Genomic DNA, 24059 nt, shown 5'->3' on the forward strand with positions numbered 1-24059 from the left:
TGCAGATGTGATCTCTTCAAAGGAGAGAGACAAGTTGCATGCTCTCTTGGGTGGCTGCTTGAAGCAGTGTGTGTAGCTGGTTTCTGGCTCCCTTGGGCAGAACAGAAGGGCTTTGCAACTGATCATACCTTGTCCTGTATCCTTGAGTCTGTTTTCCCCATAGCATCCCCTAATAAATTTATACATATATATATATATATATATATATATATGGTTCTCGTAACAGTTATCTCAATAAATAAATTACATTTGGAGAATGAGTCACTCAGTTCTTCCCAACTGCACAGAAGTATCCAATCATTGACTGTAAATGGAGGCTGTGCATTTGTTTCCAGCCACCCAGACTTGAATAAGCACACAAACTATATTAATTACAATACTTTTTGGCCTATGTCCCAGGCATATTTCTAGCGAGCTCTTATATCTTAAATAAACCCATTTCAATCACTCTATGTATCACCATAAGGCTGTGGCCTACCGGTAGGCATTTTTCTCCTTTGGCAGGTACATGGTGTCTCTTCGACGCTGCCTGCTCTCTCTATATATCTCTGTTTGCATTTCCTGCCTGGCTTTATTCTGCCCTGCCTTAACCAATGGTAATAAAACATATTCACAGCATACAGAGAGGAATCCCATGTCGTTTGACAAGGCTCAATGCTTTTCCTTTGGGAGCTCGGTTTCTCCGTTAGTGAAGACAACAGGAGGATTAGATTGCTTCAAGACCCCTCCGCTCTCTCAGGCACAGTTCCATTTTTAGTCATTTGAATAAATCCCACATTCTCTGTTTCCTTCTCTTTGCTTGCCTTCCCCCTGACTCCACCATATCAGAGCAACTACAGTATCCCTTTTTCAGTTAGTCAAGCTTTCTCCCTTATGAAGCCCACCTTTCCCTCTGGTGGCAGGGATATGCAACTACACTCTTAAGAGAAATGCCCAGTGGCATGGATATTATTCATTCAGCTCTCTAACTTGAAGCTGTACTTTTGGATTGATTTTCTAAGAAGATTAAATGATAACAAACAGTACTAGATATAAATGGGCAAGCAGTAAATTTTAGTTTTCTTCCCTTTGATGAAAGAGCCCAGCAAAGGAAATTTCTGGAACACTGAACCCACCCAGGTCTGGGTGTGGGTGTGGGTGTATGCATGTGTGCCACATTGCGTGTGTGGAGATCATAAGACAAGATTGAACTCTGGGGAGTGGGTTCTCTCCTTCCCCTGTGGATTCTGGGAATTGACTGAGCGCAGATGACCAGGCTTGCACAGCAATTACTATTACCCACTGGCTCTGCTTTTTGGTTAAGTAAAACAAACCAACAAAAAACAAAGCAAATTTAAACACATATTTAATTACTCAGGGCACTGAAATGGAGCCTGGAGCATTTCTTAATAAATTCCTGCCTAATAAACAGAGGCAAAAGTCTTATAACGATTTTGGTGGAAGAGCACAAGTTTAATGCTGTATGTTAGAACACATCAAACAATAGAATGTAACTTGGATTGGGATACAGAATGATGCAGAAAACTTTGGCCAACCAGTTTCAAGCGAGCACAGCCTGTCCCCACAGTCCCAGGCAAGACACCATTAAGAGCTAGCTGGTCCTTGCTCTCTAAGTAAATGCTACAGAGCACTGGGAAAATATAAAGGAACGGGGTGAAGGGTCTGCTGGTGACAGAAACTTCAAGAAAGCCTGGAGGAAAGGACCCCTGTCACATCTTAAAGACTGAAGTGTCTAGCTCAGAGAACAGGTGAGGCGCTCAGGGAAAGACACACAAGCGGAAGTAGTTATGGGTGAAGGAAGACAAGGGCCATACAGGGAGCATCATAACCCTGCTTTCCAACCAAGTTGGAAATGAAGGCTGGCGTCAACTATGCAAGGTGAAAAAACTCAAGAGGAATGCCCTGATTTTGTATTCTTGTGGGCATTTGAGACCCAACCTAGAAACTTGGGCCAGGGAAATGGCAAGCTCCCCAAAGAGCTAGCCCAATCAGCGGTGTGGACTGCAGGAGAAGGGTGGAGGAGGAAGGATGCAGAAAGCACTCCAGGAGCTAACCAGATACAGCACAGGATCTAGCCAGGAGCTAACCAGAAACAGCACAGGATCTAGCCAGGAGCTAACCAGATACAGCACAGGATCTAGCCAGGAGACATCGTTTTCACCCACCAAGTGTTCAAAATCTAAAACATGAGACAATCATCAGCATACACACTGCTAATCTCCTAACTCAGAATGTTGAGGCAAGGGCACTGCAAGTTCAAGGCTAGTCTGAACTACATGAGAGTCTGCCTCAAAAATGGAGATACGTTCAGTAGTTTTATTTTAAAATTTTATACTGCTTTTTATTTTTTTTTATAAAAATAATTGACAGTAGAGAATACATTAAAATGGCCATCAAAATGGCTTTGGAACCTGTCCTAGAACTCACTCTGTTGACCTATCTGGCCTTGAACTCACAGAGATCCACCTGACTCTGCCTCCCCAGTGTAGGGATTAAAGGTGTGCCCCACCACCACCCAGCGAAAAGGTTTATTTCATCTACAGCTGGTAGTTAGTCTGTCATCCAGAGAAGTGAAGTCAAGGTAGGCACTCAAAGCAGAAACTCAGGTAGGAACTGAAGAGGCCAGGAGGAGTGCTCCTTATCGGCGTGTTCCCCGTGACTTACACACCTTAGGACAACCTGCTCAGGTGTGGCACCACCCACCATTGGCTATGCCTTCCCAAATCAATTATTATTCAGAAAAATACCCCCTACAGACTTGCCTAGAGGCCAATCTTAGGGAGACATGTTCTCAATTAAGATTCCCTCTTCACAGATATATCAAGGTTTGTGTCAAGCTGACAACAACCAACCAGCACTGTCCCCTTCAGCAGAAGTGTGTGCAGGGGAAGCAAGTAGGAAAAGCCAACTCCTGCTTCCTCAGATGTGGTCTGGACTACAGTCAGCAATCATGTCGCTCATTAACCTTATGTATTCATTATGTCACTGGCCTTTCTGCAGAATGCTTTCAAAGCAGTTCTAAGGACATCTATAAATCTGCTCAGCCAGCCCACAGTTGCTTGAAAACTGGCACAGGCGAGCATGTTGGCCAAGTTTAATGCCTCTTTCCCATTCACAGAGCCAGGGGTGAGAGTGGATTTGGCGCAAATTTCTTGAAACCATGCAAAGAGCCTATCAGCACCAGGATAGAGAGCGTTCCTCATCCTTTCCCTCTGGGGTACCACGGATGCCTCTGGCACTTCCTCTGTATTTGGCATATGCGACCATTTGAGAGAGCAGACAGGGTGGTTAGTGAAGCCTATGGCTTCTGCAACTTTCATCTCCTCCTCCAGGGAGGACACTGCTGAAGTTTCTCATTCCCTCTTCTTCACCATTTCTAGGGATGAGGGCTGGGCTACAGCTGAGAGGGCTGTGTCTGTTCCTCCTTCTAGCTTCTTCTGCCACAAGTGCGGGAAAACAAGAAGATAAACTTAAGTACCTCGCAGAAGCCTAAGTGAGGGTTTAGGGTTTTAAAATTTCTGGTAGAAAAAATTCGTGGGAAGATAGGATTCGTGACACTGACTTTGTGTCAGTATTAGACTGTCGGCAGACTCAGAACCCTTAAGACAGAAAGGGCCTTGAAGAACGTCTGTTTAAGTAAGCTTTCCAAGTCTGGGAATAGTAATGTTTGTTTAGGCTGCTATGACAACAAATGTAATAAGTTGCAAAAACCTTGCAAATGGCAACACACTATAAACTCCAAGAGCTGTAGGCCTTGTTTTGTAGATACAGAAACAAGCCAGAGGAAGAGCCTGGCCCATGGCCATGAAGGTTTCTCAACTCAGATCACTGATGTATCTGGCATGCCATTGCCCTGCTCAAAAGTCCATCAAAATGAGAACTTCAAATTCTCTCGCCATCTACCTTAAAAAGGCTTTCACTATAGGAAAGCTGTTTCGGGTGTCACATATTCACTTAATAAACAGTTACAGGTTCTAAGCAGTAAGGATTCAGTGATGAACAACAGAAGTCAAGTTATATGCCCCCAAGAAATAAAAAAAATGAGGGGGAACAGTAAATAAACAGATAAATAAGGCAATTATAGAGTGCAACCAGTGCTCTGAAGAAAGTAGGGATGAGGGTACAGAAGAAAAGCAAAAGATCTGTCTGGCATGGGGGTTGTAAGTCTTGTAATCCAGCTACAGGGGAGGTTGAGGGAGTAAAGTCAGTTGGCGGTCAGCCTCAGCAAATTATTGAGACTCCTATCTCAAACAAACATGTTAAAGGCTGGGGATGTAGCTCAGTGGTAGAGTACTTGCCTAGCATGCTCAAGGCCCAGGGTTCAAGCCTCAATACTGCAAAGGCTGTGGGGGTCGGGGGGAGTTATTTACAAAGTCACAGAAAAGATGGCATTTAAGCTGAGCTCTCCATGAAGAGCGTCAAAGAGGAGCAGTGCAGTCAAGGATAGAGCATCTGCCAAATCTCAAAAGCAGGAAAGAGTTAAGTGTTCTGAAGGATTTGTATGGCTCCAAGAGGAGAGCCAGTGCATTCAGATGCTGTGGTAAGCAGCAGACACTTGACTCGGTGCCTCAGAAAGCTTCTCAGGTTTTCCAAAGAGTTTGCGGATGGAAGCGCTATCCATATCATTCTCATTCATATTCTCTGTCTCTCCTCTCTTGCTAGATAGACAGCAGGCTAACCTGGACCTGGAAATCCTTTTTCCCCAGTCTTCCCCAGGGCTAGGATCACAGTCATGAACCACCATTTTCTGCCTGCTTTGCATTTTTTTAAAAAAAAATCAATTTGCACTCAGGAGGCAGAGGCAAGCACATCTCTATGAATTTGAGGTCAGCCTGGTCTACAGAGAGAGTTCCAGGACAGGCTCCAAAACTACACAGAGAAACCCTATCTCAAAAAAACAAAACAAAACAAAACAAAACAAAACAAAACAAAATCAATTTCAACAGGCAGTGGTGTCACATATATTTAATCCAAACAACACAGGAAATAGAGGCAGGTTGATCTCTGAGTTCAAAGTCATCCTACAGAGGGCATTCCAGGACAGTCAAAAATAAAACACACAGAGGAACCCTATCATTAGAAAAAACAAATAAAAACAACAACAAAATCAGTCACATTATTTTGTGGATATGGATTGGGATGTTTGGATGCTACTGCTGATGGTTTGGGTAGGAAATGATGGCAGAAGTAATGGGTGAAAAAAAAAAAAAGAAGTAATGGGTGAATCGTAGCACAGTCCCTCTTTGGGCTTGTTTCCTGTTTGAAAACGAAGTTAGGCATGATAGTACATACTTGTAATCCCAGCACTGGGGCTGCTTAGGCAGGAAGACTGCTGAAAGTTTAAGGCCAGCCAAAGCTATATAACAAAGACCCTGTCTCAAAACAACAAATAAGTAAACAACAACAACAACAAAACCTTTAGACTCGACAGGGGGAGGCACATCAGATCTGATATGCAGGCATGACCTAGCACTTGCTGGATGAAATCTCCATGGGGACATATTTAGTTTTTAAAAACTCAAAGTGATTTTGATACATTGAATATTTGAAAACTGTTGTGGGATATGCACAAAGACTGCTCAGATATGGGTTAAAACAAATAGAAAGTCTTTACTAGCTGGTCAGCAGCTACACTGGGTGGTCAGATGAACTTTTAAGCACCAAGTCCATATTTTGGGTTGACATAATTCAGTTAACAAGAACAATGAGCCAGAAGGCACTACAGAAGCCCAAAGGTAAGGTTAGTACATTTAGAGACTTTCCCAGAATTACAGAGTATGATGGATCAGTTCTTTGTTTTTATGTTGGCAGGTGGTACTGTCTACGTGCTAAGTTTTATGGCCTGAATGGTACTCTCATCATGGAGTCAGCTGTGCTAAGGTCTGGGAGCCTATTAAACTCTGGGACCCTGTTACAAAAACCAAAGGATCCAATGACTCCCAAGATTGCCTTCAAATTAAAGTAGTAGGCCTTAGATAAATACTCCAAATTCAATACCTATAGGGGCCAGGTGGTGGCTTAAGTGACTGCGATAAGGATAGGTTTTTGGAGAAGTTGGGGTATAAGTGCCTGATTGTAGTTTGAATGTAATTGGCCCCCATAGGTACATAGGGAGTGGTACTATTAGATGTGGCTTTTGTGGAGTAGGTGTGGCTTTGTTGGAGGAACTATGTCACTGTGGGTGGGCTTTGAGGTCTTGGAATATTAATTTAGGGTGTGTTACACTCATTTATGCTGTGAAATAATTTGTTTAGTGATACAAAGGCGCGTTGCATTTGTTTGATTAAATAAAATGAACTTGGGGTTAGGAGGCTGAGTCAGCAACTAGCTGACAGGAAGTGGTAGGGAGGAACCATGTGTAGCAAGAGTTCTTTTGTGGAGGCTGAGCAGGACGCCCTGTTTTTCTGGAGATGCGAGTTAGGGGAGAAAGTTAGATACTTGTTCTTCAGCTCCTCTGATTGGGCAGAACTTCACCTCAACTTTTGAACCCTGAGAGTTCTATAGAGGGATAGAGATCTTAAAAAAAAAAAGTTTCTTTTGGCTGTCGTGATAGAGCTGGTGCCTGAAGGAACAAATTCTCACCTGGCCAGTCACCATTGCTAATAGCTGCAGAGCTACAGTTGGCGATTAAGAGAGCAGTTGCTTAAGGAGCAGCTGCTGAACTTAATGAAAAACAACAGTCTCAGTCTCATATATACTCAAGTCACGTCCAGTGTGCCTGTGGGATCAAGATGTAGTTCCTTCTCCACTCTCAGCTCCTTCTCCAGCACCATGTCTGTCATCTTGCCACCACATCCTGCCAAGATGATAATGGGCTAAACCTCTGAAACTGTAAGGCACCCAATTAAATGTTTTCCTTTATAACAGTTGTCATGGTCACGCAGTCTATTCACAGCGACTGAAACCTTAAGACACCAATCTAGAGCTTTGGAGATTTAAAATAAATGCCTTTTCTGGTCAGACAAAACACCATCCAGCAGGAAGAGTTTGAAATTTGTCTGTTTATCCAGTATTTATTTTTGTTGTACTTGGAGTTGACCCTACAAAATTTGAAGGCTAATTTGAGTGCAACAGTTCCTGAAAGGCTTTAAACAAGAAAAAAAATGGCTGCTGTATAAAGAATTGGTAGCAGAGAAAAACGTGGGAATGATAGAGTTTAGAGTGTGGCTCCATAGCAGGGTACACGCACAAGGTCCTGAGCTCAACCACCAGCACCAGCTGGGGGCAGAGTAAGGGTCCAGATCAGATATGGAAAGCTGGATTAGAAAAAATGGTGAGAGGCAGTCAGGTAGGGCTGTGGGCTAGGTGTGAAGCCAAGGCAGAAAGGATAACTCGCAGGTTTCTGGTTTGAGTGTTGAACAATCCAGTGGATGCTACTGTAATTTACTGAGCTGGGAACCAATCACAGAGGATACACTATGTGAAGCACTCTATGATCAATACAGCTTCCTTGGAGCAGGAGACATGTAATGCTCCAAATTGTTAGGTCCAAAGGAAATTCCATTTCCCCAAACCCCAAAAGGCAGTAGGTCCAAATACCCACAAATGGGTTCAACCTGAATACTGGAGGATTTCTGTGGTTAGAGAAAAGCCAGTATTCCTCAGGGACTTGTAATGCCACTTCCCCTCTACCTATCACTTGCAGAACGGACAAATGGCTTTCTGTGGTGCCTCTTAGCATAGTAAAGCTCAAGCCGGCCTGGCTCCCTCAGGATCACAAATCCGTGTTACACATTTCAAAAGTCCACCCTAACTCTTTTCATCTCCTCCCCTCTTTAAACTCCCTCCGGCTCTTGGGCTTCCCTCCTCACCTACTCATTCTCCTTATAACCCTGCTAGTTTTGTGCTCCCTCCTCTCCCCCTTGTATAAACGGATGGTATAACCACTCTGCGGCACTGTTAAGGGGAAGGTTTCAATTGGAGAGATGAGAGAACAGTAGAGGCAATCGGAAGAGTCTAGAGCCGAGAGAGAAAGCAGCAGACTGAACAGCAGCAGCAGACTGGACCTGGCCAGGAGAGGTGCAGGAGTAGAGCGGAGAGATGGGTGGGGGAGCATGCATACCATAGCAGGGTTATAAGGTGAATGAGTAACTGCAGGACGGATGGAAGGAGTTTAAGGATAAGGGAGGCGGTGGTAAGAGCTAGGAGGCTAGCATGGACTTTGAAATATTTAACAGGTACTTGTAATACTGAGGGAGCCTGGAGGCCAGCATGTGCTTTGGTATGCTAATGGCACCACAGATAGCCATTTGTGTTCCCCGCCTTTTGAAGTTTGGGGGGAAATGGAGCTTCCTCTGGACCAGACACTTCTTTCACCCAGGTCCAGTCTGTTTGGCCATGTTCAGTCTGCTTCTTTCTCTCTCTGCTCTGAACTCTTTCAGATTCTTCCGGCTGTTCTCTCTCTCATATCTATAATTTAAACCTCCCCGTTAACATATCATGGAAGTCATGGTGTCAGGTTATATATTAATGTCATAACTTGTTTTGAAAACTACTGATACTGACAGTAGACACGGGGCGATGAAAATACAAATCTTTTGTTTTGGTCAAACTATTATGTTTGAAAAAAAAAATTGTCTTGGGGATTGAACTCAAAGCTAAGCACAGGCTAGGGAAGCCCTCTACCACCGAGCTACATTCCTAGGCTCAAAGACAAGACACCCGATCAGACTTGGCAATGCAAACGGACCAATCTGCTGTGTTGACTGTAGAGATCAGAGTGGAGGTGAGAAGAACCGGCAGACGATGGTAGCTTGGCAAGGTGGTGACAGTGGCAGGTGGAAAATAGGAAAGACTAGCACTGCATGTGCAAGCGGTCTTGCAGGAGCGTGTTTAAATGTGGCACAACCTATGACGTGAAAATCTAATTCAGCCCTTCGTTCCCAGAGCTCTCCATTCCAGAAAATTCACTATTGTTACTGCTCACCGGAGCGAGGTGGGAAGCCTGGAGCAACATTACGTATCATCCTCAACCCGAAGGAGCGAGAAAGTTCTGAAAGGTGAGGCCGAGCTCGGCTAGAGCTCCGCCCTGTTACCTGACCGTCCCACATCCCTATCCCGAGCCTCTCAGCTTTCTGGTTTCACAAACTCAGCCCCTATTTCCGGCTCCGGTGAGCTTGGCCGGAAGCAGTCCGTCCACCTCAGCGGATCCCCTTCCACCCTCTAGCCCCTAAGCCTCCAATCGGTTCCAACAGAGGACCCGCCAGTTGCGCTTGCGCGGGGGTCGCACGCAATCACGCGCGCCGTCCGCTTCCGGTGCGCCGCGCGGGCCGCCGGGACGGGTCTCCCTGGCGATCCGTGGTGTGCTGTCGCCGCTGCCAGCAGCGCGCCGGTGCCGCGTAGAAGCTCGCGTCCTTGCTGTCTTCCTCGGGCTTCCCGGGGCCTGACCCCCCCCGGGGCCCTCGGCAGGCGTCGGCCGAGCCTGTGCGTGAACCTGCGGATCTCCGCTCGCCCTTCATACCCTGCAGCGCAACTCGGAGGGAGAGCGAGAGGGGCTTTGGTGACTCCGCGCCGTGTGTCGCCGGGCGGGGCCGCGGGGCCGCGGGGCCGGGGTTCCTCCAGCCCCCGGGATGCGTGCGCGAGCTCTCGCCTCCACTTTCTTTTTACCGCTGTCACGACTGGAGCCGCCTCTCGCCTACAGCGGGGAGCGCGAGTGCACCGACCGGCACCCCTGTCCAGCCCCGTGGCCGGGTACCCTCGGGAATGTGAGCCGCCAGGCTCACAAACTCCTCCGGGTAAGTCCCGCCCACTAGGCTAACTGCCCAGCCACCTGAGTGCGGATCCTGCGGCTGCCTCTCCAGCTTCTGTTGCCTCGTGCTACCCGGTGCACCATTCCCTTAAGTCTGTACCTCAGGGACAGCTCAGAGAGGGAAAGAAGGTAGCCCGTGGCTGAGCTGCCAGAAACCATCACCTGAGGTTCACGGAAGGTTTGGTAGGGTAGTGAAAGTATCTCATTTCAAGGGCTACAGTTAAGAAAACTACGGCTTCAAGAGGGAACGTAGCATGCTTAAGGCCTTAAGGATCTGTAAGAGTGCTTTTAGGTCTCAGATCTTATATCCTCAAAAGACGCCCCACCCCTGCTCATCTGTTTGGTGTTTGAGACAGGGTTTCAGGCTGGCTTCAAACTCATCAGTAGATGAGATGAGCTTTCAACTACTCCCGGTCTTTCTGCTTCCATCTCCTAAACCCTGGGGCTGGCTGTAGGCACACCACCACACCCTGTTGTTTCTGACCTTCATATTTTTCTGCATCTATTTGCTTTGCTTTACCAAGGCCTAGGATCTGAAAACAAACTTGGACCCAGGTGTAGGACACTGTAGTCAAACAGAAACCCAAGATAATCCTTTCATGCCCAAAGGTGTAACTAACTTGGTTAGTTCTGGCCACTAAAACACGTTGTCCATTCTTTCCATACAGGCGCTCCGCTGGAGTAATACTGCTTTCTTCACAAGGCTGTTAAGGGCCAGGGAGTCGATTATATATATAGGGCAAAAAGTTTGACCCCCATATGCCCTTGACGTGAACTGCACCTGCCGTTAACCAATCTGCGGTTTGCTCACAGAGCCACAGTGTGGACTGTCTCATTAGGTTTCACTATGACTGTTAGGAAGTGAGCTTCCCCATTGCTCCCCCCACCCCATTACATTTTTAGGGAAGATTGGAGGAAGAGAAGTCACAAGTATAAAACACCTTAGGAGTATGTTTGTAACCTGCCGTGTACCTTTAAGAGTGGGGCTGGAGAAGTATCTCAGCAGTTCAGAGAATTGGCTCTTCTAGGGGCCCCAGGTTTATTTCCCAGCACCCACACAGTAGCTCACAACTCTCTGTAACCCAGGTCCCAGGGGACCTGATGAAGTCATCTGGACTTTGTGGGCACCAGTGCACAGACATTCATGATGCAGGCAAAACCACCCATGCACATAAATAGTAATTTTTTTAAAAGTGGGGTGAAATGTGTGTTTGGGGGTAACAGAGGAGGGGGTTTAGTTTTTACGTCTGTCAGAAGTATTGCTTGGCTGCTAGGAACATGGCTCGGCCGGCAAAGCTCTTGTACGAGAGTGAGAGCTCAGATCTAGACCCACACATGTATTAGGTGAGTATGATGGCCTGTCTGTAATAGTAGCCCTGGGAGGCTAGTCATAGCCATCTCTGGTTTTGAGTGAGAGACCCTGCTTCAAAGAAGAGTGATCTGATAAGATTTTGGACATTAATTTTGGGTCACCACATACTGCATACTTTCACCTACACATGTGAATATATGCACACAGCACACTCACACCCATTAAAAATAAGGAAAAGGCCAAAAGGGGAGGAGGAGCTGTGCCTAGCTCCCAGGGTTAGGCACAGTTTATTCATCCTCAGCTCTAAAAAAACAGCTGACATTTAGGGTGTGGAACACATATTTCTGTTTTAGTGGTAAGAATTTCAGCTTGTATCTCAGTCTCCTGGATTCCCCTTTATCTTTATTCTTCTCAGTTATCTTTTGTGAGGTCTAAACTGTGTGTGGCCTTCATGCCACTCCTGTGGGTCCTGTTCGTGTTTACTGCCACTGCTCTATTTCCTGGTATCTGTTTGGGAGATTTTCAAGAACTATGCTCCCCGCTCATTAAATTCAGGTGATTCTGGGATCTTTCTCCCTCTAAGGATTAAGAGGTGAAATTGCAATCTAGTGCTTGACCCCAGTGAACTATTCATTCATATTTTTAGGCCTGTTTTTTTATTTTTCTAGACAAAAAGGCTGTTCATTCTGCTTTGGTTTTGTTTGTTTGTTTTATTTTAGGCTAACACCAGAGAGCTATGTTGGTTTGTCAGAGTAATGTTTATTTTTTGGCTTTGGTTTTTGAGGCAGTATCTGAGTACCATGGTCTGGTCTTTAACTCCTGATCCTCCTGTCTCTGCTTGCCAAGCGCTGGGATTACAAGTATGTTCCAACATGTCAGTAAGGTTTCTGTTTAGATCTGTGTTGTCCTACACTATAGCCACTAGCCATACAGTTACAGTTCATCATATTGAAAATTAGTTCATTTTTGGCTGCTAGTCCTATTCCAAGTGCCTAATAATGATCTGTGACTAGCGGCTACTATATTGGACAAGATTAATAGAGACCATTTCCATCAGAGTTTATTGAATTGTCCTTGTAGAAAAATTTGCTCGTCAAGTTTGGTGACAGCACAACGTGAAGAAAAAGACCAGGAGCTGAATTTTTTTTTAAATTACAAACCTATTTTCAATATTTGGGCCTCATGGCCATGGGCAGGTTACTAACTGTCTCACTACAGATGATAGTCTTTAATAATGAACTCTTTCATTAGTACAGTACTTAGCTGTTCTCCAGCAATTATGTGACTTAAATTCTTTTGAGTCTTGCCTTGTTAATCTGTGGGAATGGTCTGGTCGGTGAAAGGCTTATTGTGGGTCAGCATAGGAATCTGAGTTAAGAAAGTGCTGGGATCGAGAGCGGCTGGCCTAGACAGTTCGGGAAGCTCCACATGCACACACTTGCACCCACTCCCCTGCGTGTCCTGCTAGCTAGTTTTTATGTCAGCTCAAGAAAAGATAGAGTTGCTTTGGAACCTCAATTGAGAAAATACCCCCACCAGGTCATTCTGTGGGCTAGCCTCCATTTTCTGACTGATGATGGATGTGGGAGGGCCCAGCTCACTGTGGGCAGGACTACCACTGGTGGTCCGGGTGCTATAAGAAAACAGACTGAAGCCCTTGTGGCGCACGCCTTTAATCCCAGCACTCAAGGGGCAGAGGCAGGTGGATCTCTGTTAGTTCGAGGCCAGCCTGATCTATAGAGCAAATTCCAAGACAGCCAGAGAAACCTTGTCTCAAAAAAAAAAAAGAAAGAAAAAGAAAACCTGAAGAAGAAAATAGAGTGAGCAGTCTATGAGGAGCAAGTCAGTAAGTAGTCCTCATCCATGGCCTCTGTCTCAGTTCTTGTCCTGACTTCCATTCGTGATGTACTGCGATACAGAGCTAAAAGCTAAAGTAAACTCTTCCTTCCCAACTGCTTTTGGTATTGATGTTATACCAATAAATTCCTTAGTTAGGAACCCTAAGCCTTATGTGTACCCACAGGAAAACCCCCCAACACATATATACAAGTCTGGGAAGATGAGACCTCTTTTAAAATTTTTAAATTGGATTTATTTATTGTATTTATTTTAGTGTTTTGCCTGCATATGTATGTGCGTCACATGCATGCCTAATGCCTGTGGTGGAGGTTGGTCAGAAGAGAGCATGACATCACTTGGAAATGAGGTGTGGACACTTGTGAGCTGCCACACGGATGCCGGGAACCGAATAACTGCTCTTAACCACTAAGCAATCTTTCCAGCCCCTACCCACTTTTTTAACATGCAGGAAAGGGTTAACAGAATCTAAAGTAGTTGGAAGATCTGCCTCAAATCACACAAGCTGGCAGAGTAAATCTCTTCCATATAAAGTTCCTTATTAGATGTTTAGTTGAAACTGTTATTTAAAGTGATAAAACTATAAGGTATGGCTGGAATTTCTAACTCTTGGTCAGGTATTCTTTAAAAAAAAAAAAAAGTTTGGTTTCTTAAGAAATTTTCATTAAAGACTCTCAAAACCTGTGGTCCCTGATCTGCCTGAAGAACAGACTAACTGAAAGCGTTTGATTTCCTGCCTTTTAGAGTCTCACCCAAGGCTGCAATGGAGCCCTCGAATCTGTAAGAATCAAGTACCACATGTGCTTGTTAGGATCTTTTTAACTGGGGAGATATCTAAACCTTTAGACCCTGGCAGAGTTGATTCGCACTGCAGGCTGCAGTTCCTTTTGCCTTGGATACTTAAAGCTTTCTGTTGACTTCCCTCTTCTCTAGCCATGGATGCGCCGTATGATGGTGCTGAGGTAACTGTTGTGATGGAAGAAATCGAGGAAGCTTATTACACTTCTCCTGGGCCACCTAAGAAGAAGAAAAAGTATAAAATACAAGGAGAAAAGGCCAAGAAACCCAGGTTAGCTTTAATATTTTAGTTGTTGATGTTATTTCTCAACAGGTCAGCTTGGAGGGCTGAGTTGAAGAAGATAAAGATTCATTTAGAATGCAGTTGTCAGAGTCTGAGTGGGCATGTTGTGGGGGAGAGAGAGACTGGAGGTGCAGAGGGACAGACTTTGCTTATCTTTCCAGACTGTTAGAGGAACTTGTACCGTGTAATGCTAGAATCTGTGGATTCTTTTTTGTGTTATTTTTTGCTCTGTCATTGTTTAAATATTTAAAATAGGCATTAGTAACATTAAAGTTATAAGTAATGCCAGCGATTTCTATAGATATTATCCACTTTAATTTTCCTCTTCACTTTGAATACTAAAAACTTCTGACTGATGTTACTAGCACTGGACCACTTTTGACAATTACTTGCTTTCCTCTCTCAGCCTTGTTGAGATTTTTGATCAAAGACAGAGGAGTGATGTATGTGTGCAATAAACCTGGGTAGTCAGCCTCTGCTGTAACCTTGGCCTGCGAGTGGAATGATAGGACCCTGCATCTTTGACTACATTTGATTATATGACTGGGGGTGATACAGAGGTTTTTTTCTTGTCTAGAGACAGTGCTTTGAGTTGAGAGGTTTGACTTTGCTTTGCTTTGTTGGCCTTTGACTAAGACCCCAGCTGGCAAGGGCTAGATGAAGTAAGGTCCCTTCTTGCTTCTGCAGGTCTGCCTACCTTCTATATTACTATGACATCTACTTGAAAGTACAGCAGGAGCTCCCCCACCTACCACAGTCCGAGATCAATAAGAAGATAAGTGAGAGCTGGAGGCTCCTCAGTGTGGCTGAGAGAAGTTACTACTTGGAGAAAGCCAAACTAGAGAAAGAAGGTTTGGATCCTGTAAGTATTTTTTTCTTAGCGCCCCGCCCCCATTGTTTTAATCAGTAAGGACCTGGGAAGACCAGCTCCTCTGTTCTCATGACTCTTATCTTCTTGAGAAGCTTTTAAATTCTCTTTCTTGAGTCAGGTTTTGTGTCTGCATTCTTTTTAAATGCAACAGCGCAAAGAGCTGACATTTTCTGAGTTCTTTATAATGAGCCTCTGGTTCCTTTTCTGATCTTTACTGTAACCCGAAGCTCCTTATCCCCATAGTAATATCCTTTCCTTGATACAGTGGCTTAGATAGGCATTTCTTCTACACTGTGTTTTCATATTACTAATTGAATGTGGTATAGTTCGTCTGTTGTTTTGCCTGGTATAACAATCAGGAATCAGGTTCGTATGAAAAGCAGTAAAGTAAAACTGCTTTGTGTGATCCATGTGCTTTTGAACTATAGAGAGGAGAAATGCAGGGTTAAAGCCAAGGTTGATGGTGACTGGGGCTTTCAGTCCTTGAACTGAAGAGCTAGTGAGGATGAATTTAGGTTGATGTCTATCTACCATTTGTTATCTCCAGTTCACAGCGACAGAATACACTTGTTTTGATGGTGCTGGTGGCAGAATCCAGGATTTCATTCATAGTAGACAAACTTCGTGCCAGTGAGCTCTGTGCCTCCCCCAACTGGATTTTTGGTTTTTGATTTTTTTGGCCCTTTTTTTTTTTTTTTTTCAGTTTTTCGAGACAGGGTTTCTCTGTAGCTTTGGAGCCTGTCCTGGAACTAGCTCTTATAGACCAGGCTGGCCTGCAACTCAAAGGGATCCGCCTGCCTCTGCCTCCCGAGTGCTGGGATTAAAGGCGTGCGCCATCACCGCCTGGCCCCAACTGGCATTGCCAACACTGCCTACAATAACTCAGGCGTCTAGCGAACCTTCACCAGCACAACTCAAAGAAGGGAGACACACAAATGCTACTACCAAAAACAATAAGAATAACTGGAAATTCCCATAGGAACTCTATCATGATTGCAGACCAAAACCGGTTAACCTAAACTTTTATTTATTTATTTTCTAAGTTTAGACAACTGTTTCCTATTTCTTTTTTGGAAATGTAAAGAACAAAGCTATCAACAGTTACGCTGTAGGTGAACTGGACTTTTTCTTAACTGAGTCTGTCACTGCCAGTCAGATTATTTTCACCTTACTTTCTAGATATTCCTCTTCCTCCTCCAGTAGCTTTGTGTTAATCTACTGTCTAGAAGATGCTAGTGTATTTTTCTGCTGCTAGATGATTTGTTTATAACAAGTCTAGGAAATAACCGCAGCAAAGGTAAGACTGAGAAGGTAAAATATAAGAAAAGAATACCTATTCCTTATGGCTTCCATATTCTAAAATATGCAGTCTTAGGAGTTGGGAATTGAACTCGGTGGCAGACCATAATTGCCCTGGGTTCCATCCTTAGAGCCAGCCTCTTTTAAAACAGTAAATAAAGGCAGCAAAACTTTTTCGTCTAATAATCTCAACTAACTCTGGAATGATTTTTTTGTCAAGACTGAATTTTTTACATCATCTGCGGTGATTTTTTCCCCCAGCTTATTCGTGTGCTTGTTTATATTTACTCATGTCTACCACTATCATCAGTAAATAATTTTGGAAGAATCAATTAAATTTTTGAACTGATAAGTTTTCTGATCTGCAAAATGGAACTTGTAGGCAGTCAAAAATGTATAATATAGGACTGGAGTGATAGCTCAGTGGTCAAGAGCACGTGCTGTGCTTACAGAAGACCTGTGTTTGGGTCCCAGCACCCAGTGGTGGCTCACAGCATCTGTAACTTCAGTTCCAGGTGGATTAATTCTCCTACCCTTTTTTTTTTTTCTTTAAACTCTCTGAGTACACTAGGCACACATGTACTGTGTAGCCATCTAGGCAAAACACTCATAAAACTAAATAGATAAAGTTAAAATCACTTATCTGAGTTCTTGGCAGATTCTGATCTAATCCATAAGTGTTACTCTTCAGTAGATTAAAAAAATCCAGTACTAGGGGTGGAGAGATGGTACAGCAGTTAAGAATACCTGGCTGTTTCTGGCAGGATCCTGGTCTGCCCACATGGCAACTTACAACCATCTGTAGCTCCATTCCAGGGGAGCAGATGCCCTTTTCTGACCTTGGATACCAAGCATACATGTGGTGCACATACATACATGCCTGAAAAACACTCATACATGTAAAATAACTAAATATAAAACATTTTTTAAAGATCCAGCCAGGCTGTGGTGGCACACATCTTTAATCCCAGCACCCAGGAGGCAGAGGCAGGTGAATCTCTTGAGGATGAAGCCAACATGATCTACAGAGTGAGTTCCAGGATAGCCAGGGCTACATAGAGAAACCCTGTCTCGAAAAACAAAACAAAGAACCTAACAAACAACAAAAATACAGTACCATGTAAGAAGAAAAGGTGCTGGTTAATGAGCACTGGGGCTTGGCGAAGTTTCTGTGCTGAGCTGTCCTCTATTGCCTGGTGTGCGGACGGGACTTTGCGTCTTGAGAGACTGATGGCACTTCCTGCTCAGTCCAGGACCTGTGATTTTTGCATTAGTCCTTCAAGTCTGTATAGTTTTGTCATGTAGTCCTGTTCTGTCTCTTTTAGTCCAGACAATTCTTTGTTTGCCACCACTTAATCTTGTTGCCCTAATGTGTCTTCTTCTGAGGGTGTATTGAAAATGCCATTTTCCTTTACCTCTGCAGTTCCGTAAAGGACCCAGTTCTGTCTACCTTCACATTTCGTCTGAGTGCTTCTTTAACTCTTATCTTGGAGTGCTGCCTTTGAGCCTTAAGTAGTCCCATCGACCCTCCCTTTTGAGATCTCCAAAGATGTTCTTGTAATTGATTTTAGTGTGCCTTTAAAAGGTACTTTGAAATTTTTTTTCCCATTAAACTTGGGTTTTTATTTAACCATTCACTTTGTTCTGTTTCTCTTACTGGATGACTTTTAGTTTAAGTTCAAAAAAATATCAAACATTAATTCCCCTTTTGAGAATGGATTTGCTATGTGGGGATGTTTCTAGGAACTGGTCTTGATCTTTTAAAAGAAAAATAAAAAGCAGAGTTCAGGTTTTTACTTCTTACTAATTTTATGTCTTGGACTTTTAACCTCATGAATTTTGACTTTGATTTTCTCATGTATTAACTGATAATACTAATACTATTATTTTAGAGAAAAATTAAATCACAAATTTCAACAAATTTCTGAGTTTTAAGATGTTAGGTCTCCTCCCTGCACCTCATTAACATATTCAGGGCCTTTTAGTCCTCATCATACATAATTCATTTCTCTCACAAAGCTTTCTTAGCTTTGTGGCCTGCTCATCCTTGTAAGTTTGGAAGAATTACTGAGGTCAGAATCCTGATGTGCCATCTTGAATTCCATCTCAGTCTTCTGTATCGTTGCTTTTCATACGTATTTAAACCATCTGCTACTCTAGTAATACTTGTTTTGGTATTTTTTTTCCTTAAAAGGAAAACCACTAAAAAGCAAACAGGTAGTTGCCGAGGCTTCAAGAAGGAAAAGAATTTGCTCAAGACTGTGTAGACTCGGTGTTCATGCTCCCAGTTTTGGAAGCCGAGATCTGTGCCCTACCCAAAGTTCAGTGCCATAGATGTAGCGTATTTTCTCAGCATGTGCAAGCCCCTCAATTCAATCCCTAGAACTTTGAAAAGACCTAACAGCAGAGTCTAATCCATTCTGCAGTTTCTTGAGCAAGTGAGGTACATTCATCCCAATGACGATGACACTGCTGTTGACAGCAGCTGATCTTTCCTGAGTTAGGGCTAATATAAACGACTTGAACTCCTCATACATTCATCTCTGGTTATTTCTCTCATTCTCAGAACTCTAAGCTCTCTGCACTGACTGCTGTGGTTCCGGACATCCCAGGTTTCCGTAAGATCCTTCCCCGATCGGATTACATCATCATTCCCAAGAGCACCCTGCAGGAAGACAGGAGCTGCCCTCAGCTAGAGCTGTGTGTGGCTCAGAACCAGATGTCCCCTAAAGGATCTGCTCTCGTGTCTCATGCTTCCCCGGATATAGTAACCAGCCATGCAGGCATGGCCGAGCAGTGCCTCGCTGTGGAGGCCCTGGCTGAGGAGGTGGGAGCCCTCTCCCAGCCAGGTGCTGTGCAGGAGATTGCCACCTCAGAGATCCTCAGCCAGGATATGCTCCTGGAGGAGGCGTCCTTGGAAGTAGGAGAGAGCCACCAACCTTACCAGACAAGCCTAGTAATTGAAGAGACCTTAGTAAATGGCTCACCAGATGTCCCCACTGGAAGCCTGACTGTGCCACACTCCCAGGTTGGAGAGAGCTTGTCAGTGGTAACAGTCATGAGGGTAAGTGGCTTTACACGAATGTCTTTTGCTTGCTGGCATTCTTATAATGGAGGGTATAGGTATAATAACTCAATGTTTCTAGGCCTTGGACTTGCTCCAGAGTTCTCAGCTTCGCAGGCATCTTACCACCTCTCAGTCTAGCCCAATGAGAGTTTTCCTCACATAAGATAAGATTAGCAAGAGAGCTGGAAATGGATTGAAGCTGTCTGTGAGTCAAAGCCAAGAACTTCATGCTATTAGTGCCAGTCAGGATTTTGTGCCCTGAAGTCTCTTTCAAAAAAAAAAAAACATCAAAAAATCACAATGGCATCTTGAACTATATGTGAGAATTACTGGAGGAAACTTTGGATTTAGATGGGAATAGGAAGAAAAATTCTCTTTAAGGACAAGGTTATGGAGCTAAGACCTGAGAAAGTCAGACAACTCTGGGGCTAGTGAGATGGCTCAGTGGATAAAGGTGCTTATTGCCCCAATTTTTATTTAAAAAGGAAAAAAAAATCCCTAAACCAAGGGATTCTTGGTTGAGATGAAAGCAAAAATCTCATTGACTCTGGGAAAACTGCCACAATGTCCTAGTTACAGTGTCCCTCTTCTTCCCTGGATAGGATAGCATCCTAGAGGAGTGCCAGTCCCCTTCAGGATAAGGGGGCAGTGTGGTATAGCATACGTGATGACTTGGGTACAGAAGAACAGGTGGCCTAAAGAGCTCTATCCTAGATCTATTATATCTTTTATTTGTTGTGCGATGCTATTTTATGATTGTAAACCGTTGCCACTGATCTGATGGAGGCAGTAAAGAACAATTTTGAGCTGCCTTGTGGGTTCTGGGAACAAATCCAGGTCCACTGGAAGAGCAGCCAGCTCTTTACCACCGAGCCATGGTTCCAGTACCACTTATAGAATATGTTAATAGGGTCAGAAGAATTGGATTTTTTTTACTAAGTGCTTATGAGATCTTGGGGGTCCCTAAGCTATCACTGCTCTAGTTTTCTCACCTGTGAAATGATCATAGCACATCTGTGGTATAATTTTTTCTTCGTTTCTGTGTTATCTTATTTTGAGATAACGGTGCTTGTTTATTTTGCTGAGCATGCTGGATGAGCACATTGTCGGCACTTTGTGCTTGATGCAGCCTTCCAGTACTGTGGATGCCCTTGGTGTTCTGCACACTGTTTAACTGTCCTCTCCATTGTGCACAGGATCCCAGTGAGAATAGCTCCTCTGCTCCAACCGCTCAGTTCATCATGCTGCCTCTGCCTGCTTACTCGGTTGTGGAGAACCCTTCCTCCATCAAGCTGGTCAGTATTGGGGAATCAGGGCTCTATAAGCATTCTCTCCTATTAAAAATAGTTTTCCAAGGTCTTAAAGCTTTAGAACATGGGAGCCAGCAGTTTGGAATTCCCTGGGCCACATGTTGACGGTCAGGAGCCCTGTAGGTACAGCTCCCCAGTACCTGTGAACTCCCCCAAGTATATAGACTTCTTGAAACACCCCGAGGATAGGTTTCAGAACACTGTGGAACCACTGATCTAGTTAAGCGTTATCACCGCACAGATGCTAAAACAGCCCAGAGAAAGAGGAGTTGAAATCCTCGAGGACGTAAACCAGGGCTCTGGCTTCTTGACTCAGTTGATGTTTTCCCATCACACGCCACACAGGGCTGAGATGTATCCCTAAATATTTCATGATTTTGATGCTATTATAAATGGTATTCTGAACTACTTAGTCCCTGGCAGTATGTAGTAAAAAGGGGGACTTTTTAGAAATTAATTTTGTTTTGTTTTGAGACAAGGTCTCACTGTGTAACCCCAGTTGTCATGGAGCTCACTTTGTAGACCAGGCCTCCACCCGTCTCTACCTCCCAAGTGCTAGGGTTAAAGACATGTGCTGCCACACCTGGCTGAAGTGGTAGGTTTCATTGTTGATTTAGTAGAACGTTGCATTCATATCAGATTAGGTCAGGATAATTGATAATATTGTTCAACTCCTTTGTATCCATGCTGATCTTTGATCTGTCTGTCCTGTCAGCTATTAGGAGAAGGCATTCAACTGTCACTGTGGATGTTCTGTTTCTTCTTAAAGCCCTATTAGTTTTTATTCCATACATTTGGACTTTATTTACATAAACATTAGGATTGTTACGTCATCTGCATAAATTGCCACTTCATTATTATGAAATGACCTTGAGTAATGTTGTTTGCTCTGAAGCCTACTGTGTTGTTCTTTAGTTTTGGTTTTATTAGTTACTATTAGCAACTAGTTTGTTTCCATGCTTTTTTTTATCCATTTTGTAACTTTATATTTAAGGTTTTGTTCTGTTTTATAGGCAGCATGTAGTTAGATGTAAAACAAAGACAGTCTAATGAAAAGCATTTATATTTGATACGGTTAGGTTTGTTTTTGGTTTGGGGTGGGAATTTTTTTTTAATTTTTATTTTATTTTATTTTTGCCTCGGTCATGGTGGGAAGGCAAGGAAGCAGAGTGTGAGGCTACTGGTCATACAGCATCTCTAGTCAGAAAGCAGACAGCTGAATGATGGTACTCATGTCAATCTCTTCTTTTTCCCTTTGTATTCAGCAGGAGTCCAGTTCTTGGGATGGTGCTGCCCACATTTAAGTTGGGTCTTCCTCTAGTTAAATCTCTCCAGAAATGTTCCCACCGACGTGCCCAAAGGTGTCTCCTATTTGATTATGAATCTAGCCAAGTTGACATGAAAAGTCTACCCCTTGCTATTGTGACACCAAGACACAGTCACTGTTTTTTTGTTTGTTTTTGTTTTTCAAGACAGAGTTTCTCCTTGTAGCTCTGACTGTCCTGGAACTCGCTCTGTAGACTAGACTGGCTTCCAACTCAGAGATCCATCTGCCTCTGCTTCCCAAGTGCCGAGAGTAAAGGCATGTACAACCACCTGGCTCACAACCACTTAAAAAATTTTTGTTTCTGTTTTTATTTTTGAGACAGAATATCTCTATGTAGACCTGGCTGGACTCTTAATTCAGAGAGATCCCCCTGCTTCTGCCTTCCCAAGTGCTGGGATTAAAGGTGTGTGCTACTCTGCTGGACCCACAATCACCTTTAAATCATAACATTCTACCCCAGCCCTCAAAAGGTTTATGGCCATCTGATAATGCAGAATGCATTTAGTTTATCTCCCAGGAGTCCCAAAGTCTTACCCATTCTAACACGGAGTCCAGAGTCTGTTCCAAGAGCTCAGGTCAGTCTCTTAACTGTGGGCCCTTGCAAAATCAAAGGTATTTCCAGCATATAATGGCACAGAATAAAGTGGCAGGAGGAGTGGCAGGATAGCAAGGACAGGTTGAATGAAAACGAAGCAGGACAAACACTGTACCCTGTAGCTCCAGGTCCAGGAGCTAGGGTTTGTCCTGGCATCATCATGGCTCCAGCAGGCTTAGGCAGACCTACTCTCCAGCTCTACTGCCTGCAGAGCATGTGGCCTTTCTAGTCTGTGCCAGAAGTCTTAGCAGACATCCCACAATCCTAGCATCTTCAACATTCTGAGGTCTCCATTGCATCTTTACCATCACACAGGAGTTTCTGGGCCTCCTTGTGAGGACTCTGGTCTTGCTACATGTTACATGGCCACAGAGGTGTTCTGGATCCTAGGTGCAGGTCTCTATGACCCCATAAGTCTTTGATTTTGCATGTCTACAAAACCATGTAGAAAGTGTTGGTACGTTGTCTTGCTCAATCAAGATGTAGTCCTGCCTACACATGCCAAAGCTTTAGTGGCCTCCATGTGCCTTGGCAGCTGGACCTGGGAAGACTTCTCCAGGTGATTGATTGTTTTTGAGTAGAGGACTCTTTCAGCCTATCTCCCAGTCCAGACTGTCTCCTGAATTTGCATTTTCAAGAGCTGGAGCCTTTGAGGTAGGGTCTTGCCTTCAGGCCACCTTGCCTGTGTCTGAGTTTAGAGCTAAAGGTTTCTCGTTAAGAGTTACAGCTACTTTCTCTATCCCTGCCTCGCTCATTTCCTCTCCATTTGTATATTCATGTCTTTGTTCCCCCTCACTGTAGATCTGAATCAGAGCTGTGGGCAGTAGCTATCCTGCAGCCTGAATGCTGTGGTGTCCTGAGATTTCCTCTGCTAAAGAAATGGTCCATTACGTTTAATTCAGCCTTACTCAAGTTACCAGGACACAGGAAGACTGCAGATATATTTCTGACTATAATAGAATGGACTCTAGCCCAGTTCTCAATAGCCCTTGGTCTTCTCTGAAGCCTGATAAATCAGGCCATTACTGCCTGCATTTCTGTTGGCATACTGTTCTGAATTTCCACCAGAATTGCTTAGTGGGCTTTGCTTACAAGATTCTAGAGCTTTTGTTGCTCATAGGTCTAAACTTCTTGATTTCTTGCATAAACCAGGCCTAAAGGCCTCTAAACCACATGGCCATATAGTCTAGAAATATTTAGCTCCATCCCTGGTACCAAAATACATATTAGGGTTCTCCAGAGCAATGAAATCAATAGGTGTATATATATATTATAAAGGGGGGCTTACATGGTAGGGACAGGTATGTGCCATTGTTTCCAGCTAAGTAGTGTATCCTTGGATGAGAAAGTTGCTGCAGTGTGTGTATGTATACACATATACACGTGTGTGTATGGAAATTAAAGGATGTCTTCCTGTCTCTTTGCATTTTGCTTGCTGAGACTGAGATCTCTCTGATCCTGGAGCTCACTGATTTGCTAGACTCGGTGTCAGGCTAACCTTTGTCCTCTTCCAGCTCTGGGACTCTAGGAACACACCTTTCTGCACTGGTGCTGGAATCTAAACTCAGATCCTAACGTTTGTGTAGCAGCAT

At 44.0% G+C, this 24059-nt stretch overlaps 1 protein-coding gene across 1 annotated transcript in view; it reads left to right on the forward strand.

Moving 5' to 3' along the window:
* Window positions 1-9131: 9131 nt before the first annotated feature.
* Hmgxb3 (HMG-box containing 3) overlaps window positions 9132-24059 on the forward strand; it is a 47547-nt gene continuing 32619 nt past the window's right edge. The window contains exons 1-5 of the mRNA XM_050157851.1: window positions 9132-9734; window positions 13851-13986; window positions 14686-14860; window positions 18735-19232; window positions 20432-20530. Coding sequence (XP_050013808.1) covers window positions 13853-13986; window positions 14686-14860; window positions 18735-19232; window positions 20432-20530 — 906 coding nt within the window. The 5' untranslated portion in view covers window positions 9132-9734; window positions 13851-13852. The remainder of the gene's footprint in view (window positions 9735-13850; window positions 13987-14685; window positions 14861-18734; window positions 19233-20431; window positions 20531-24059) is intronic.

This window comes from Alexandromys fortis, unplaced genomic scaffold (genome assembly GCF_014885135.2).
Source record: "Alexandromys fortis isolate MF-2015 unplaced genomic scaffold, M_Fortis_MF-2015_v1.1 scaffold_94, whole genome shotgun sequence".
NCBI lineage: Eukaryota > Metazoa > Chordata > Mammalia > Rodentia > Cricetidae > Alexandromys > Alexandromys fortis.